The following is a 20,278-nucleotide window of genomic DNA, read 5'->3' as shown; positions in this document are numbered from 1 at the left end:
TTCTATGAGAAAGGCGATGTTTTGAGCTATAAAACACCTAGTTAGGGACAACTGTCAGAATTATTGTTACCTAATTTACCTTAGCTGTGCTAAATACCTGTGATGTTTAGTGTAGACTTGTTTGCAAGAAACTAAATCAGTAAATGCCACTCTATGCTGGTTAACTAACTGGTACAAAAACCTATTTTAAAGGTATTACTACAAACAAAAAATTTTCACTTACCCGTTTTTCATGATTTGGAATAATACAACGAACAAAGTTGGGGCTTGTGTTTCTTAGTGTTGTCATTAGTTTACTTAATTGTTCCTTATAAAGTTGTCCGACAGTACGGAACATGCCTTTTTTGGTCTTGGAAGCACTTGGTAAACTTTCAGTCATTTTTGCCATCTGATCCAACCCAACAATGCGGTCAACTATAATTAGAAAACATATTCATAATGTATGATGTTTTTAAAAAACATTTTACTTTACTAACAAATCTTTTTTTAAAAGGTAAAATACAAAAACAGAAGCCAATAAAATGAAAGAGTAAGTGGTGGCTGTTTCTAGGAATAGGCTTAATGCTCCAAATAGTTACCTATCCTTCAGTGGTCCATTAAAAAAGGTCAGATGAAAGAAGTTACATATGGACAGTAGAATAATATTCCTAATACAATGAATATACAGTGAACCAATAACTCCTATCATTATAGATGACAACAGATATCTAATTCCAATTACGCTTAGGGAGACTAGCACTAGGCACGCCTCCTCAGTCGATAAGGAATGATGTCCAATTGATTAGTCCCTGCATGTCTGTGCTCCATTGTGCTACAAAAATTCCACTCAGGCATCAGACCATATATGAATGGCCAATTTAAAATTATGTCTAATAATTATACACATTGTATAGGCATTTAAAAATACATTGCAATGTTTTGGGAGTAAGGCTACGTACACAAGTCCAATGGTTCTTGTCCGATATTCGGCTCAGGGCCGATATCGGACAAGAATCTGGCGAGTGTACAGCGTCTGACGTCCATTGTCTGAACCACCGACCTGGCGGATCCACGGACGGCAAAGGATCTTAATGGAAATGAAGGGGGAGAGAGCACAGCGGGGTGCCTGCTCCGCTGTTCTCCACCTTCCCTCTCCATAGAGTGGAATGGCACTGTATGTACAGCACTCGTTCATGCATCATGCAGTAGTTTGTCGTTGGAAAGGATCTTTTCCAACGACAATTATTGCAAGTGTGTATGCAGCCTAAGTGAAATAACCAAATTATTAGACCAACAATCCACTAGCCACATAGACGTTGGAAGAATCAATCTGACATGCAAAGATTCTTATTATTCTTTTCTAGCCCAAGTCATCAAGCCTTATAACTCCTCTGTACAGTCTAGTACATGTGCTGGGGATGTTTTGCTATACAATTTTTTTAGATAAGAACACAGATAACCAATTCAGTCCTGACTAAATACAACAAAGCTGCTCCCCAGCAGTCAATAGACATTAAACAAACATGTCAGTGGTTAAACGATAATTACCATAATAAAGTGATTATGTTTTGTATAAGTCTGTTTATGCAATCCATTCCTAAACAGAACAGAAAGTTACATGCTGTGTCTCCTATTTATTGCTTTGCATCAACCTGCCTCTATCATTATAAAACCTTTATAAATCCCATCAAGTATAATAAATAACTGCCAGCAATAAAAGTACGTTCATACCATCTTTCCAAAGATCTGCAACAAATTTATCTGCTGACTGGTTCAATAATGAGGTCACATTGTCATTCAGGGGGTCCATGTTTTTGGTCAACCAGGCTGTGGCATCATAATCCACCTGCAAGATTTAAATAAAAATTGTAGTTTGTCAGCAGTAGACTTTTATTTTATATTCATTTTTAAAATCTCATACAATTTTTTTTTTCTTAAACAAATTTATAATACTAAAAAAAATATGTTTGCTATAGCAAAATGTTTAATTTTCAACAACATAAAAAACTAGAAACCAAGATTCAAAAGAGCCCCAATGAAATACACACCTTTCCTGCATAGTGAACAAGAGTAAAAATAGTTTTATCTTTCAGCTGCTTTGGTTTTTGGAACTTAATGTGGTTTCCTTGTTCCTGAAAGAGTTTTTCAACAAATGAGACATCGGTGGCTTTAGGGAACCAACATTCTTCATCGAGAAGAGCCAGGACACCTGGTGGGTTGTTCTAAAAAATAAAAAATAATATTATAGTTCCAATCACAATATATATATACATTTTTGTTGCATATATTTATGATTAGCTTACAGGTCTTTCAATAAGCTCAATGCATGGCTGCAGATCCAGACCAAAATCAATAAAGTTCCATTCAATGCCCTCTCTCTGGTATTCCTCTTGCTCCAGAATGAACATGGTGTGATTAAACAACTGCTGTAGTTTTTCATTGGTATAGTTAATGCATAGCTGTTCAAATGAGTTGACCTGAAAGAAAAAATAAAATTACATTTGATGTAGCACCTATGCACAGTATACACATAATGATCAAAACAATTCTGTCCAAACTATTTGTAGTTCTGCAGTTCAATACTTCAGGAAGAGCTGGGGTTACAGTAAAGCAAGGTAGAGTAAATTTAGCACCAACAGGAATCTAAGAGGTTACAGGAAACATAAAGTTGGCTTTGCTAATAACAAACAAAGCAATGTAATGTAATGTAAACTATCATGTAAAAAATAAAGTATAAACTATAGACCTTAGACAAGAGGTAGGCAAATTCCAGCCTTTAGGCCGGATACGGCCTAGCCAGTATTCCAGTCCCGCCTAACGCCCCCCCCCTAGTTATTTATTGTTGGATCTGGTCTAATTGAATTGTTGCGTTAATGTGAGTTCCCGCGAAATCATCAAAATCATCGAGTTCTCGCACAGTAACCCCAACTTCTATGAATAAAATGCAGAAGCAAGGCGCAGCTTCCAGTTTCCGGAAGGTTGACCTCAAACGTCGTGTCTTCAACCCCGAATGGACTGACGAATCATTCTTCCTCCAACGCGGCAACAAAGCCCTGTGTTTAGTGTGCAACGACACCAACAGCACTTTCAAGTGGTCAAATCTCAAGTGGCATTTCGATGCCAAGCACGCGCACACGTACAGAGACTACACCGCGGATGAGCAGAAGACTGAGGCTGCTCGCTTGCACTAACTGTTGGAAAAAACCTTTCCTTGGACACCTTGTTTCTTCTGACCTAGTGTGCCTTCCTAACTTTCTGAAATGGCCTAGTAGTCTAAAAAGTTGTGCCGACCCCTGCCTTAGACCCAGCTTCTTTCAACATCCTTTAGTCACCAATGACATAACATCTGGGAAAGCATTGTGTTTAAAACTCCTGGGGAATACACTCCAGGTCATTATTGGAGAAATGTGAATATATTGCAGAGATGTACTGAATATGTTTTTTTTTCCTTTATTTATTTTGCATTATGTTGGGTCTCTGTGTCTGTGCCCTCAAAGGATGGAAGTCGGTCTGGAAAAGCTGGCATCCCTACATACTGACCTAGATAGAACTGACAGTGACGCTGATTAAAAGAACAAAAATCTAATGAATAAAAGAAAAAGGTACATTCAAGTTGGAAGGACTAGGCTAGATGACACTGGATGTCCTTTTGCCATAAAAAAGAGACATGCTCCTTTTGATTTGCTGCGGCTTCTAATGTACACAGTGAGAAGCTCACAATATACAGGAGTAGAGACTAGTAGGACTTAAAGTCGAGCTAGAGTTCAGTTTTAGGTATAGGGTTGGCTTATGATTAGCCTCTGATTACCAGTGCTTATTGATCATTTTTATAAACATCTTTCAAAACTAAATTGAATCTCTGACAACAAAAGTGATTGTACCTACCTACTTTCCTTCCTTTATTCAAATATTTAACACATCTAATGAATATCTGCTTGTTTTTCATACATGCAGTATTATTGAAAACAACCATCTACTGTACTTACCTCAAAAATCTCAAACCCAGCAATGTCGAGAATACCCAAGAAAGAGGCCCCTTGTCTCTTGGTTTTATCAAGAGCTTTATTAACCCGATTCAGGAGCCACAAAAAGAGGCGTTCATAAGTTGCTTTGGCTAAAGCTTCAATTGCAAAGTCAGCCTATAGACAAAAATATAGCAAAAGTAAAAAAAAATGACAATACGCCAAAGAATTGCATTTTAACATTTTCAAAATAAATATATGTATGAAATAACAAACATTGTAGGCCCTGTCAATAATATCAATTCAAACAATAAAATGTAGAAAACCTCTAATATTCTATAATGAAGAATACAATCTACAAACGAATGCATGGATCATTATATATTACACTAAATAATGTGAATGAATGTGTACTTCAGAAGAAAGTAACTGAAAACTCACCTGTTCTTTGGTTTGAGCTTTTTGCACAAAATCCCTTCCCACCTTGATGCGGGGGCTAAGGATGCATCTTGTAAAGTCTGTCACATTGATTCCCATAAGGTGACAACATTTCTGAGCAGCTGAGAAAATATAAAGTTAAGTGATCTGAAATTAAAAAATGTGTCTCAATGGCAATGTGTCTGTAAAAAGAAAAACCTGACGCAGACCCATGTAAATAACCAATTTTTAGTGCAACTAAGTTTTGTTTTATATGTTTTTAGATTTACAACTGTTCATATTAGCTGGATTGTTTAGCATCAACAACAATTTTTTTAAATAACATCAATTACCACTGCTCACTAAAGTATACACAGTTTGGGGCACTTCATTTTTACACTGGTTTACACCACTTGGGGCAAATACCTTCCATTAGCAAAAATACAGCAAACTGTCAGGGTACCCCCATCCCCATGAGCAGTACCCCATTCTACAACAACTAAATCATCATCCTTCAACAAAACTTTTCTGCCCAGCAAAGTCTTCTTCCCCACAAACCACTTAGACAGCAATAACAGAAAAAAAGTTTGTAAAAAGTTGTAAATTCCTTAATCACTGTTTGGAAGTTGTTGGACTCATCTATGTATTAAATATTTGCTTGCCTATAGGTTTGCAGATTTCTGTTTATTACTGTCTTGATTTTCTCAGATTGAAAGCTATGAAAGTGAAGGATATGTTTAAAAAAGGCAAAATATTGGTGACAAATCCTAATTCCTTTAATATATCAGCATACCTGTGTCATCTGGCATGGAGGCCTGGTCTGTGTTCCTTTCCTTCTTGAATACAATATTACCCAGCTGTAATACTGAAGATACCACCTTCATCATAGCTGCCAAAGAACAAAAGGTTAGTTTGCTTTAGGTATCATCTTTTCATTATTCTAGCAAATATTGCCCAGGTCTCTGCCTGTTTTTTCTATTGTTAATGTAAGGAATATTATACTAGAAAGAATTTTTAATTTATCATTTTTTTCTATTGGTTTAACTCAGAAACGATGTATGTGACTTGTGTTTTCTTTAGCCTAACAGTGTAAAGATATTTGTGAAAATAAACCCAGTGCTAGATATAGGGCTAGTGTTGGTGTTCGAATTCAGGTTGTCCTTATATTCGACCCAAATATGGATTTTCGAATTCGGATAGACCTGACCCGAAAACCATGTGCAACTTCGGCGCTCTGAATTTTGGAAGCGCCCTTTAACAAGGTGACCCCCAGATGTCCAACCATGGGGAATAGGTACAGGGTACATACTAGTATTATGTATTATTATGTATCTTTTTATTATGTTTTTTTTAAATGTATTTAGTGGCTGTAGAAGCTCTACACCAGAGGTCAGCAAAGTCCAGCCTTTAGGCCAGATATGCCCTAGCCAGTAGTCTGTTCCGGCCTAACACCCCCCTTGGTCAATCCGGCCTAATCCTGGCCAGCAGGGGTCAGCAACCCGTGGCTGCGCAGCCGCATGCGGCTCTTGAGCCTCCTTGTTATGTATCCCTTCTCTATTTACCGCGGCCGGCGTTAACACTTCCGCCGTCGGGGTAAGGGGACATTCCCTCTCCTCCGTATGCATTGCAAAGTAGAGGGATTTCCCTTCAGGGGCATTCCTGGTGGGTGGGGGCCAATCTATCAGCAAGGGACTTTGGAGGGAGTTCGGCCTAGTGTGCTTTCTTGACCTCCTAAAATGGCCTAGTAGCCATTAGCCAGTAGCAGTAGGTTTGCTGACCCCTGCTCTACACAGTCCGGCAAAATAACCCAATTGGCCAATTCAACACCATTAAAGTCAATACCATCGAATTAACGAATTGGTCAACACCATCGAATTGGCCAACTCGCTCAAATAGCCTTCGAATCGAATAGTGAGATATTCGACCAACACCACATGGGGCCTGATTTATTAAGCTCTCCAAGGCTGGAGAGGATACACTTTTATCAGTGAATCCAGTAAACCTGGAATGGATTTATTATAAGTCATTTTCTATTTGTTAGCAACTGTTTTCAATTCTGAATTAGATCTGTTCCAGTTTTGTTGGATTACCCAGGTTCACGGATGAAAGTGTATCTCCAGTCTTAAAGAGCTTTAATAAATCAGAGATCACAGACCTAGACTGGAGAAAGACAATGCAAAGATCTAACCTGATCACCTGTGATGTAAAACTTAAAGGGCACATAAAGAACCATGGCACAGAACCACGCCTGTCCCCATTTTGTGGCAATAACTTTTGCTTTCATTAGAAAGACCTTCCACAAGATTTTGAAATTGTGGGAATTTGTGCCTATTCATTCATGTTTTAAAGTTAGTTTGTGTACTTTGTATTCTCCTTTTGTTAAGGATAAAGCAAAGCATAATTTCAAACATGTTTACACCTGATCTTAAACAGCTCACAGCCTTCCGTCTTTACATGTATACTGCAGCTGCAAATGTACTTACAGTATTCCTTAACTTAAAGTGAAGTCAATGAGTAATGTGGTCTACTACCAATCAGCTGGCCTAGTTACAGTAAAGGAAGTAATGGTTACATTATTAAAGATGCCAGAAATAAAATTAAGGCTCATTGCTTTAGATCCCCAAGATTAGTTTAATTGCTAATTGCGGATACTTCAAAGAGAAAGACTAATTGCTATACATTCTTCTATCAGGCTTAGCTCATAAAATATTTTTTAACCTTTGGTACAGTCAAAATGTCACCATATTAGAAGACTACAAGATTACTCCTAAAATAAAAATGGTATACTGTTCAAAAAGGCGTAGTAAATAATTCATGGCTACTGTATGTATATTACAATACAAACGTGTGTACAGAAATGTAGTTATTACATAACTTTAATGAGTATTCTCTTGCAAAATTTTCTTTCCTATGAAAGAGGTTTCTTGTAATAGTAAGTTCATTCTATTTAATGGTATCATAGGAAGTGTACAAGTTTCACACCCATCTTTATGTGTTATTGAAAAATGTTATGCCTCGGATCAAGTGAGGATAGGTAGAACCCCTTTTGGTTTGTTACTGATATTCTGGGCTGTATCAGAGGAATCTCACTATAAAGGAAAAAAGGAAAAGCAACACAAATAATAAAAACAGCACCAGGGTTCTAATCCTTTATAATAGCCGATATGGTAGGCCAAACAAAGAACAGCTATATATCATAACATCACATGAAAATATTAAAAATCACAGTATTAGTGTTTGGACCAAATGATAGAAACAGGGTAAAGTAATGGTGGTAACTTACATATTTGTTCTTCTTCGGTGAATCCCATAATGCCCATAGCCTCTAATGTCTCCTGAAACATATCAGAATCATCCTGGGAAGGAATTGGCACATACCCATGGGACATGAATGTGTAATTGTTGAAACCTTCAAGAAGTAGTTCCTCTAAAAAAAAAAAAATAATAATCAACCAGTAAATATATAGCACCAACATATTACGCAGCACTTTACAAATACCAATTGTAATTTATAATCAACAGTGTCTGGTGTGCTAAATCAAGGTTAACCAATCCTAACTTTTAGGTGACAAAGAACTACAATATGCTGCTGTTTTGTATACGGGCCTGGGTAAACCTACTTCTTTTCAGTATTTTATAGGATTAGAATCATTAGAAGATCAGACATGACACAATTCTGTGGAAAATGCTGGACCTTTGCACAATGATGTATGTGCTTAAACACCAAGAAAGCTTTAAATGATGTAGTACAAGATCAAGAATTTGCAAAAAACCATTTCAGTCATTTATTTCTCATCCTGACACCCTATAAGCTTGGTGACTGAGAGTACAATATAGATTAAGGCGGACCATGGAATGCTTCCTTTGCATCTTTGAAATATCCCTTTGTTTCACTGTTCAGTTGTGCTAGTAGAGGGGTCGGCAAACTCCGGCCTTTAGGCCAGATACAGCCTAGTCGGTAGGAGCCGGAACATGGCGGAGCCGGAACGAACTGCAGAGCTCCAGGGCCGCATGCAACTCTTGAGCCTCCGTGGGTGGCTCCCTTTCCTATTTACCGCAGCCGGTGTTAACACTTCCGCCGCCGGGGTAAATAAAGAACATTCCCTCTCCTCCGTATGCATTGCCTTCAGGGGGCGTTCCTGATGGGAGGTGGAGCCATTAGGGCGGGACTCAAGAGAGAGTCCGGCCTAGTGTGCTCCTGACTACCCCTGAAATGGCCAAAAAAGTTTGCTGACCTCTGTGCTAGTAGAAGAGGTCGCAAACAGGTACGCATTTTTAATTTTTATGAACTTACCTAGCCATTACAAGCACCAATAAGAATAGTAACATAGTAAGACACAAGTCCATCAAGTTCAGCCAGTAGGGAAATAAACATATCCCTGATATAAAACCCTATGGGCATAGTTGGTCTAGAGGAAGGCGAAAAATAAAACCCTGGTACAATTTACTCGGTAAAAAAAATCCTTCCTGATTCAAATAATTGTTTTCAGTTGCAATTTTCCCAGTGTTTTCATTGGTTTAGTTTAAAAAGAATGCTCTTTGGATGTCATTAGACAATTGGATTGAATTAGTTTTCTGCTGCAGACTTTATTCCGAATTATAGTAAAAGACTGAATGTACAAACATGACATGTACACTATATTAGGACATTTGTTACATACCCCTCCAAGCAGGCTTGGCACCTTGAAGTAAATAGTAAAAGATGTGGAAAGCCCTCTCTTCCTTTGCCTGACGGACAGCACGAGATTTTTCAAGCAAATCTATTTAGTTATTAAAGAAACAAAATTCTCTAGCACAGAAAACAACTGTAAACAACACTGAACTAAAAAGAAAAAAAGGGAAATTCAGTACTTGTTTATTCAGTGGCAAATGGTGCCAACAACTTAATATTCCTTATATGGAATGAGCAATTAATGTAACCTTTGTACAAAACATTCCTCTGGAATCCTTTCTGAGCAAGATCCAATACTGAGGACTATAGTGATATACTATGTTAGGAAATGTTTGCTGAATTTGGGATGCAGAAGGTTCAGTCTATGCTATTTTCATTTGTAATTTCTTTATTTTTTTCATTTTAATTATACAAACAAAATAAAATGCCTCATATCATACCAAAACCTATTAATCTACATCCAACCAATAATACAATACAATATCTTAACTTTTTCTAATATATCCTTCTATCCTAACCCACGTAACCCCTCAAATTCTAATATTTCTCTATTCTGATTACTATTTACCAATCCCATCCCTTTATATCCTTAATTAATTCCTCATGAGGTTGACGGCTTACCTCTCTTTTCCTGACCCCAGTGACAGTTATCTGTGCTATTGTTGTACATCTATTATATCAATCTTATAATCATCTTCATAGTAAGAGGAATATGCTATTTTCATCTAACTTTGTAGTCTATGTGTTCCCTGATTTTTCTATGTTTGGTACACACAAAAGGTTTTTAGCTTTTCTAGGTAAGTTTCAATTGTGTGTCATTGTATATTTGAAGAGGCATGGAAGCAGTTGCCTGGATAAAGTCTTCTGTCACCCAAAGTGGGGATACCAAGGTCTAACAATTAGTTAAAATGTTTTTTAAGAAAAGTTTTATTTGGGGGGGGACAGGAATGTTAGTACTCTATGAAAAAAACAGCATTTATATATAAATTAAGAACTTATTAGTGAAGAACAGAGCCCAAACTTCTAAACTTATATATTCTGACTATGATAGCAGATATTAATTGAACCTTCTGCTACTGACATCTATATATATATATGGGCATGGCAGGCACAATATATAATAATACAATATATAATATAATATAATAATATAATAATACAATATATGGTTGCAGTGTCCAGCTATATAACACTTTTCAGATGAAGTACTAGGCCTCTACAAAACTTATCATTACATTTCAATAAGGAACACTCCCTCTGTACCCTTTCTATTCTCCCATGCTCTATCAAAACCTCAGAGAAGGGAGCTCTCTGGAATTTTTGTATGATTATCCCTACATTTTGGCACTCCACTTCTTCCCCATCATTACAGAATTGGTTTCTAGACTGTTACACAAATATTGTGCAGTGGCAAATTTAAATTTCACAGAATATTTCTATTGTTTTGGGGTTTAGGTAATTTTCAGACCTAAAATGCCTACTCTAACAGGTCATCAAAAGTAAGTAATTTTTCACTGAATTGCACCTTTTATATCTCCTAACTACCAAAAAAGTTTGAAATATTCCCTTTTGACCTTTGTACTTGAAGGTTACCTGGAGTAGTCACCAGATGATACAAACATTTGTAAAAAAGGCATATATGAATATTTTCAGTTGATATGATCACCTATAGGCATCTAACAAACTCTTTGTTTATTGTTTGTCAAAAGCATGCTTTCATGTTGCCTTCATAGCATAGAGGGAAAAGGCCTAAAATAACCAACAATATGGTAATACCATAAAGCTAAAAATAAGTATGAAGCACAACGCTTTATAAAGAAATAGGGCAATAAGAGTATTGTTTAAAATACAATAACCCAAAGCATCTTCAGATTTTCTGAAAGTTACACATGGTACACAGCTGCCATTAGTTGCCATATATCATTATTCCTAATATTACCTTACTTAGTCATCTCATAATTAGGTATGGAGACTTGATTAGCTACCTAACGTCTTTGGCCTCCAGATTACATTACAGCATCCGTTTAATCATATCTTATTTTAATTAGTTGGCATGTATGGACAGAAGAAAAATGATTACCAAATAAATGAATTATTTTTTGTGATACAGAAAAATATTTACAATATACATTGGTGTAATCTCTAGCTTTGGTAGCAGCTGGAAAAGTACCTTTTAGAGCTGTAGAATGAAGAATTTAGCAATTATGTAAACATTTCCACATCCTAATGTGTTTATATCTCTGCTGTGGATATTTGCCTTACTTAGACATACAGAGCACATCTGTTTATCTAACTCGCTGACTCGGCTTTCCAGAGTCCTTGCAGGCTAAAAAGGATACAGGTTTCGATGTTCGCTCCCACAATGTAGCCAGTGACATCAAAGTTGATTCTAATAAATTTACCCTGAACAAAACAGAAAATCTATTTTATTATCACATCATAAATTATGATTTAAAGACAACTGACCTTAGTCAAATTCAATCCACTTTTAGAATAAAAAGCAATGGGTCCACTTTTATGCCAACATTCTCAGTAGCACAAAGCATCCATGAGACTTGCTCATCCTTACCCAAAAGTACAAGATACTTTTAATGCTTCTGGAGGATGAACAGAACAGAGAGGGAAAGGTGACCAAATGCTGCCAGATTGGAAGCACTAAAGTGAACCTGTTACTTGGACACTCAGAAATGTGGAGGAAGCACAAGTGAACTTAAGGCAGCAGGTATTTAAGCTCACATACATCTAGCTTTATTATAAAAGGTTACAAGTAGCTAAATAAACAGACAAAAGCAACCAGTCAGGCATTACCTAAACATATACGAGGGGGTGCTGAGAAGTTCCTGGCTTTGCCCCCTTCCAGGTGAAATAGAAAAATGAGTGTGGGGGCATATGACAGCCTAATATCTTAGTATGTAACTGTGCAAATATCAGGTCTTTGCGATTCTTAAGACTGTTTTTTCTTTTAGTGAGAAGCGGTAATGGCAGAGGAACAAGAAAGTTTCACGTCGTTGGAGTTACGGGCCGTCATGAAGTTTTGGTTTCCCCAGGGAAAGTCAGCAAAGGACATTCACACTGATGTCACAAACATTGGGGGAGAAGTGTCCTTCCTACAGCACTGTCAAGACTGGGCATGCAATGCTGTCCATGAGCTGATAATTGAGGACCGGCGAATATCCGCAAAAAAGATCGCCCAGATACTTGACATCTCACGGGAGCGTGTTGGGAGCGTGTTTCCATAGAAGTCACCATTCTTGGTAGTGCAATGCAAAGCACACTGCACACCTTTGTTAGCGAGGTGCGTTGGTATTTATTTTTAATCACTCTGCCATGCACCAATGTATGTAACATATATGTTGATGCACTTTAATGCAATTTAGTATGTGTGAATGAGCCCTCATTGTTTCAATTTCTTATGTGACAGTGAATAATACTTACGAATCGGGAAGAGTTATCATTTTTCACAGTTTTGGCATTTCCAAAAGCTTCAAGGATGGGATTAGCCTGAAGAAGTTGTTTTTCCAACTCTCCCTGGAATTTATATCAAGCATTATTAGCTAGGAGCAGCAAGTCAGCAAATGTTACACATTCAAGTTTATTCAATAAAGCAGTGCAAAGTACAATCATATTGTACAATGTGCTGCACATTCTACTACCAGATTTTTGTTTACCTTCGTCATTAGTAAGCTTGATTAGTGATTGGATTGCACTTTTCCCTATGCCTTACTAAATAAACTAAAGAGATGCAACAGAACTAGATGTAACAGTATATATTTGATGGTAGTTGTTGATTAATGCCTATGAGTTGAGAATTAGATATTTGACACTGAGACATCAATAGTTGGTATTGAAAAGATCTATAACATTGCTTCTCCTGTTTTACTTTGACCTTCAAACTTCAATGTTTTGTATTTTAATAATGGATTAATTTATTTTATTTTTTTATTACTTTTTTATTTTATTTAGGATTCAATCTTGTTTGCAATACTATATCCAGTTTCTTTCCTGCAGAATGCATACATTATGGAAAGTTTACCAGTGTTCACTGACTGATCTTGTGTAGAATCTAATAAACCAAATGATCTTATATATCATCTGCTAGCAACAACTGTATCATCTTTTGCTGAATCTGGTATGAACACAGATTTTTCCAGGAAGCCATGATGTATTCTACATTTCCTAGCAAAGTCTTGTAAGTGTAATAGCTGCACGTACTTGCTATAATATTTTGATAGAAATGCTATTGATCACTGGGGCTTTGTAATTTAATAAAGGTTTCCATATTGAATAAACTCCTTTCATTACCAATGGTTCTTGAATTTAATGTACACTTTGAAAAACACATTAATACAATTCTCACTATTCTTTTCTAAACTACCAAACTTTGCATAGCGGATTCTGAGGCATCAGTTGTTTTTCCTTTTTAATATTGGAATTCTCTTTTTAATTCTTGTTGCTTTATGAAAGTCTTCTTTTTTCTATTTCTCCTTTATTCAATTTCTTACAACTGTAGTACTTTGCTTCGTCAAGGTGCCCAGCACATTTTTTAAATAACCTGGCATTTTGGCAAACTACAAATATATATATATTAAACTTGTGTTCATGGATTAGTCACCCCTTTAAATAAAAATATTGATGCATTGGTGAATGCAATTAAGGTCTCTGCTGTAGCATGAAGTATAAAGCAGCAGCTATAAAGCAGTACTGTAATGTTTCACAGATCAAAGACCCAAGCTAGCTCCAGCAAACTATCATTACTGGGGACCCTGGCTGGAACAAGACCAAAGCCAAATTATTCATTTTCTTGGCAAAACTAATATTAAATAAAAACATCAAGGATTCCCGTAATGACATACTGTATTTCCGACCTGCGCATAGCATTGGGCCATCTTATGAAGTATTACATAGTACCAGAATAGAAAGAGGCTATAACCCCGTTTTAACCACCTGGTTTCCTGGCTGATTCCCACAGCACATAAATGCAAAAGCATTAAATGCAGCCAATGAAATAAATCATTGTTTTTAAAATATGTAATTGACTTTTCATGCAAATTCATAATAAGCAAAGTTATTCATTATCAATAAGTACACAGCACGCCATGCAAGTGCAATAAGAAAGATGTAATGTTTGACAAAATAAAGTGTTTTTCTTATATAAAAATACCTAAAAATACCTTAAAATACCTAAATGACTTAATAATCGTATGCTGATGTTATATAGTGCAATGGAATATATGCAATCCAATAATATTTTGATTTGCTTGGATAAGATAATGCATAAAGCTATGGTGTGCAGTTTTCTCTAGTAACTAGTCAGATCCTAACTTTTGGTAGTTAAGATCTGTGAAGAAATTTGTAGATGTTTTCTGCTTAGTTATTGCATTTATGTTTGCCTTTAAATATTTTTTTCGTTAGCTCTCTACTAAAAGCTGACACACAGAATTTATTGCATTAATATTACATTTCTGTAAAAAAAAATTTGTAAAATTCACTTACTGGGCTTGATTTATTACCACTCTCCAAGTCCATAGAAGATAGAGACTATGCCCCTGATTTATTAAAGCTCTCCAAGGCAGGATATAATACACATTTATCAGTGAATCTGGGTGATCCAGCAAACCTGGAAAGGATCTGGTCCAGGATTCAAAATATTTGCTAGGAAAAAGCAAATTAGTTTAAGAAATACATTCCAGGTTTGCTGGATCACTCAGTTATACTGATGAAAGTGTATTCTCTCCAGTCTTGGAGAGCTTTAATAAATCAGGGTCTATCATGGGAGAACCTGGGTGATCCAGCAAGCCTGAAAAGGAGGTCTTGGAAAGCCGTAATAAACCAGGCCCAATGTTTTGTAAGTGTGTGTATAACTTAGACTTTTTTAATAAGTAAGCCTGACAAAATGGTTTATCACACAAAATAGACACTGCCATGGAGTGAAATGTCCATAGCCCACTCCTTCCATGCACACCACAGCATTTTTTTTTTGGGGGGGATGTCTAATTAACCTGACCTAGCTTCTCTAGCACTCCACCTCTCTAAGAAACCTTTTATGTAGAGAATAGGGAAGGAGTGACAGCAATCAAATGCAGAAATGCAGGGTTTCTGGATTTCTATATAAGTGGGGCTTATTTAGGCAAGTAACATGCATTAAATGCATTGAATTCTTATATAATAGGACATTTGTTTTGTGGAACTTAATGGTCTTGCAACAATTTGAAACACAGAAATTTTACCTATTTTTTATTATTAAGACTTCAGTAATTTATTAGTTTAAATCTCGTTTACTATTCACATTTCTGCACAAGGCTAGAAAAACAAAAATGTAATTGTTCATGTTTACTTAAATAAAAATGAGGAAAAGTTAAAACTGCTCTATGTAATAAATTACAATTTCGTAAAATCTTTATTTGCAATATGGGTAGCATAATTTCACAATGTCTTTTCAAATAATTTGAGTAAAGTGTCTGTTAATATTTATGAGCCAACTCTCTCCAAACTGATATTTTGATATTGGATGGGCTTTGTTTTTTCTTCTAGGCAAGATTAGTTTGCAGTTACCGGTATTTTTATCTCTATTTCTACTCACAGGCCTAAGGTGTCACACATCAGAAGTCCAACCAAGTTATATCATAACGATTCCTTACCAATGGATGGGGAATTATAAGACCTCAGTATGTGATGGCTACTAAAACACAGATCTGGACGTTGCTTTGGATGGAGTTGACCTTTAAGCTCAAATAAAATTAAAAGCAAGCAAAATGGCATGCAATCATGCAAGGCACTCAGAAAATCAGTAAAAACATGCACATTGGTTTGCAATCCAAAGTAATTTTACAGTCCTTAATATATTATGGTTGGATGCTATTATTATTTAAACACTTGACAGGATCTCAATTCAAATTATTGACTCCTTCAGGATTGTTATAATATATCCACCACAAATATTGAATACACACAAAGAGAAGTATGAGGTTTGACTGTAGACCAATGATTCTCAACCATTTCTTGGGCTAAAAAGCAGTGTTAGCCAATAAAATAGAACATTTTAGTAAGATGGTATAAAATAACAATTATAGTAACTACTTTTTATGTCTCCAATTGTTTTTGATCTTTGCAGAAAAAAAAAGATATTGTCAATGTTTGAGTACATGAAATTGGTTTGGTTGATAACCACGTTTCTAAACTTGTCAAAGCTCATTCATTTTATACTGTTATGTGTCAGGTGCTATTGTTGCATTTCACTGTGTTATACTACATGATATCACCACCACCAGCTCCTCTGTCACTACTACCACCACTGGTACTTAGTGTGCAACAATGGCATGCAAAGTTCCACACTGTGCTAAAAAAAAACACACACCGCACAATCTAGTTACTTACGTAGGCAAAAGATGGGCCTTGCTGTAGTTGAATAATGTGGTAAAACAAATGTCAGGATCAAAGTTCCAAAAAGAATAAATGTCCTTTGGTAGTGGACATTTCATAGACAATTGGCATGTAGAACACATTTGCACATTAATTACTTGAGGACAATTATATGTTGGTTTCTGCCATACTTATAAAAATGACCGATAGACAACAAGGAATCATAGAGACAGTAATAAGACTTGCAGTGTTTAATGTAGTTTTGGTCGAACAGCTGAGTGTTTGATTCGGCAGCTATTTGATTGAATAGCCCGATATTTTTCAGGTGATCAAACCTCAAATTTGAACACTATTAAAGTCTATGGGGGGAATTCGGGTTTTTTTCAGGACTGTGTAGAACTGTAAATGCAATCAGGGGAGCGGAGCTGACAGCTCCACTCCCCTGATTGCTCTTGCAGCCCTAGTGTAACTGTAGTATGTGTTTTTGGAAAGAGATTCTCTATCCAAGAACACAGTGTTCTTGGATAGAAAATCTCGACCCAAGAACACATACAGAACAGCAGTTAATCTGCAGTCACAGCTAATTGGAAGCACTCGCGTGCCTCCTCCAATCAGCTGTAACTGCAAAGTTCCCACGGTCACCGGGCTAAACTTATCAATGATAAGTACAGCCCAGTGACTGTGGGAACTGAACTCAGATGAACTCTCAATTGAGAAACTCCATTAGGAGTTCATCTGGAGTTCACTTTTTTTTAACATATTTTTAAACACTAATTTGCAAAGTCGAATTAGTGGGACCGTGGGAACTGAACTCAGATGAACTCTCAATGGAGAAACTCCATTGAGAGTTCACCTGGAGTTCGATTTTTTTTTTTTAAACATATTTTTAAACACTAATGTGTTTTTTCGGGTCAAGTCTGCCTAAATTCGAACCGCCATTTTCGGGTCGAATATAGGGACAACCTGAATTCAAACACCAACACTAGTTATATGTACAGTATATAAATGACTTAACAGCTTAATCAAATTTAAAAGTATTTAAGGGACATACAACTTTAAAACCTATAGTGAACCTACACTGGCAGACTGAGCTCCAATTGTTGAACTCAATCTAAAGTATTTTTTAGTAAAAGTCGATCTTTTGACTTCAGTAGATTTGCTTGCCAGAATCAAGCATGCAGCTAACTCCAGCACAAGCTGTGTGGAAATTAGCTGACCACCTGAACTGCATACTTATTATAGGTCAGTGATTAAATATGGAAGATCAGAACACCAACCAGGCAAGCTGAAATTTTCAAACTAAGATCATCAATGTCATTTCACAAAATCTTTATGTATAGTTGTACTTTAACCTAAAATTCAATTGAAGTCATTATAAAAAGGAGGGGCTCATTTAACAGAAGCGTAGATTTAATCTAAAAAACAGTACACAATATATAACAAGCAAACAGTTATCTTATTTAAAGTATTACTTAATTAAAAATAATACATCTAATGACCTTATATTAAAGAGCTATCAGTACCAAATATTCATAGATATATGCTTTGAAGCAGAGTTTAGCCTCATGCTCCCTCTGTTTAGCCATTTAAGTTCAAAGAGAAGCTGACAGCAGCATCCTTTATTAAAATCACAAAGGAAGTGTTTATATTAGAAAATGTCAACTTCAAGATCAAACATTTTCATGAAATTGTATAATTTTCTATGTTCATATTGGCTCTTTTATGTAAGTTATTAGCAGTGTGGCTATACTGGGCAGTTCAATGGTTTTCCTGGTTTTGCAAAACTTAGAAACATTGGTGTTTATTCAGGAATATAATTTGAAAGTTACATATTTCAGTAAATTTAGTTCAGTAATGTATTTTTTAGAAGAAAAGTAATTATATAGTTAAAATCAAGTCACACACTACATTGTAGTTTGTGACGTGACAAAGTCCGGATTTCATTACCATCTCCTCTCCAAAAAACTATATAAACATTACCCCTGGATATTAACATGAAAATTATTGGAAAGGTTTGCACTCACAGTGATGGTTGTGTCCTTCTTTCCTTTGTGTGATGATGCCACCACAGCTAAGTACTGAATTACTTTTTTGGTGTTCTCTGTTTTTCCAGCACCAGATTCACCCCTGTAAAACAGAGACAAAGAACATACATCAATTTACAAGGAAGGAATTGTCTTTCACCAACTTAAATGCTTTACATGATGCCAAAGACAGGCCAGCAAAATGTTTCTATCACAGATCTGTATAGCTTTACCATATTCAGAGGATATATCTAAATACCTGCCAACCAACGCACAGTTCACACTTTTTTGCCAGCATACCGGGTCCATCCTGGTTTCCCCAGTGTCTGTCATAACTGAATGAATGTTATGTTTAGGGATAGGCGAAAATTTCCTTGAAGTTCAGATGAGTCTGCGAAATTTCGCGAAACCATTGGAAATCCAGGAAATCGCTATAGGAGGAGTACCGCGTCACCTGTCAGTGAGCGATCCCCGGGCACTACAGGTCAGAATGAGGGCAAGCAGAGGATTTTTCCCACGCTGCATTCATTTATGAGCAGCCAGCGAGACTCTATCCAGGAACACATACTGCAGGGTACCAACAGCAATCAGGGGAGCGGAGCTGACAGCTCCGACTGGTCCCCCCTGATTGGTCTTGCAGGTCCTAAAAATTTGGTCTCACCAGCCGAATTTACAAAGTCCGTTCTCGCCTACATGTTTGGTAGGTGAGAACAGCCCAATTCACTGCGAGACCGAATTTAATAAATTCGCTCGCTCATCCCTAGTTATGTTATCTAGTCCCTAGTTATGTTATCTAGTATGTTATCAATAAAGATGGCCAAAGATTGGAACGAGGAAAAGAAAAGGGAGGAAGGTGACGTCATCCGTTACGGAACAGGGACAGGTGAGTATTAATAAGATTAGTTTTGCTTTAAGAAAGAACTATTTGTGTAAAAGCGATTTCTAACCTGTTCAGTCTTTGTTCAATCCTGAACTCCCGCAACCCGCTGTGTTCTTCTCTATTGACTTGTATTGCGGATCCTTTAAGACATCGGGCAACCTCTGTACACATGTCAGATTCTCACCCGAGACGAGCCCGACCATTTATACCAGGCCAGAATCATCTGATGTGTGCCTATTGCCTAACAAAGGCTCTTTGTCTTTTTTGCCAGCATACCGGGTCCATCCTGGTTTCCCCAGTGTCTGTCATAACTGAATGAATGTTATGTTTAGGGATAGGCGAAAATTTCCTTGACGTTCCGATGAGTCTACGAAATTTCGCGAAACCATCGGAAATCCAGGCAATCGCTATAGGAGGAGTACCGCTACATGTTTGGTAGGCGAGAACAGCCCAATTCACTGCGAAACCGAATTTAAAAAATTCGCTCACTTATCCCTAGTTATGTTATCTAGTCGCATCAATAAAGATGGCCAAAGATTGGAACGAGGAAAAGAAAAGGGAGGAAGTGACGGCATCCGTTACAGAACAGGGACAGGTGAGTATTAATAAGATTAGTTTTGCTTTAAGAAAAAACTATTTGTGTTAAAGGGATTTCTAACCTGTTCAGTCTTTGTTCAATCCTAAACTCAAGCACCCCGCTTTGTTCTTCTCTATTGACTTGTATTGCGGATCCTTTAGGACATCGGGCAATCTCTATACACATGTCAGATTCTCACCCGAGACGAGCCCGACCATTTATACCAGGCCAGAATCATCTGATGTGTGCCTATTGCCTAACAAAGGCTCTTTGTTGGGATTGTGTAATACTTCTAACTTCTATTACAATAGCTAAATTCAATGAAATGTAATTGCAGGCTGCAAAGAAACATATATTTTCTATTGGACAGTGTTGCTAATTGGAGTGCAGTAGTTGTGGCTACAGAAT

General features: G+C 36.7%; 1 protein-coding gene across 1 annotated transcript in view; it reads right to left on the bottom strand.

Moving 5' to 3' along the window:
* MYH11 (myosin heavy chain 11) overlaps nucleotides 1-20,278 on the bottom strand; it is a gene marked incomplete in the record, with an annotated part of 63,312 nt that overhangs the window by 14,195 nt on the left and 28,839 nt on the right. Inside the window, 13 exon segments of the mRNA XM_072418981.1 lie at nucleotides 224-414; nucleotides 1,711-1,825; nucleotides 2,028-2,201; nucleotides 2,283-2,456; nucleotides 3,966-4,118; nucleotides 4,383-4,501; nucleotides 5,152-5,247; nucleotides 7,642-7,785; nucleotides 9,020-9,118; nucleotides 11,370-11,433; nucleotides 12,466-12,558; nucleotides 16,405-16,425; nucleotides 18,414-18,516. Coding sequence (XP_072275082.1) covers nucleotides 224-414; nucleotides 1,711-1,825; nucleotides 2,028-2,201; nucleotides 2,283-2,456; nucleotides 3,966-4,118; nucleotides 4,383-4,501; nucleotides 5,152-5,247; nucleotides 7,642-7,785; nucleotides 9,020-9,118; nucleotides 11,370-11,433; nucleotides 12,466-12,558; nucleotides 16,405-16,425; nucleotides 18,414-18,516 — 1,546 coding nt within the window.

This window comes from Pyxicephalus adspersus, chromosome 7, assembly GCF_032062135.1.
Source record: "Pyxicephalus adspersus chromosome 7, UCB_Pads_2.0, whole genome shotgun sequence".
Lineage (NCBI taxonomy): Eukaryota > Metazoa > Chordata > Amphibia > Anura > Pyxicephalidae > Pyxicephalus > Pyxicephalus adspersus.
Note: the sequence above shows the minus strand (reverse complement) of the source record. Positions and strands in the feature narration are given on the sequence as shown.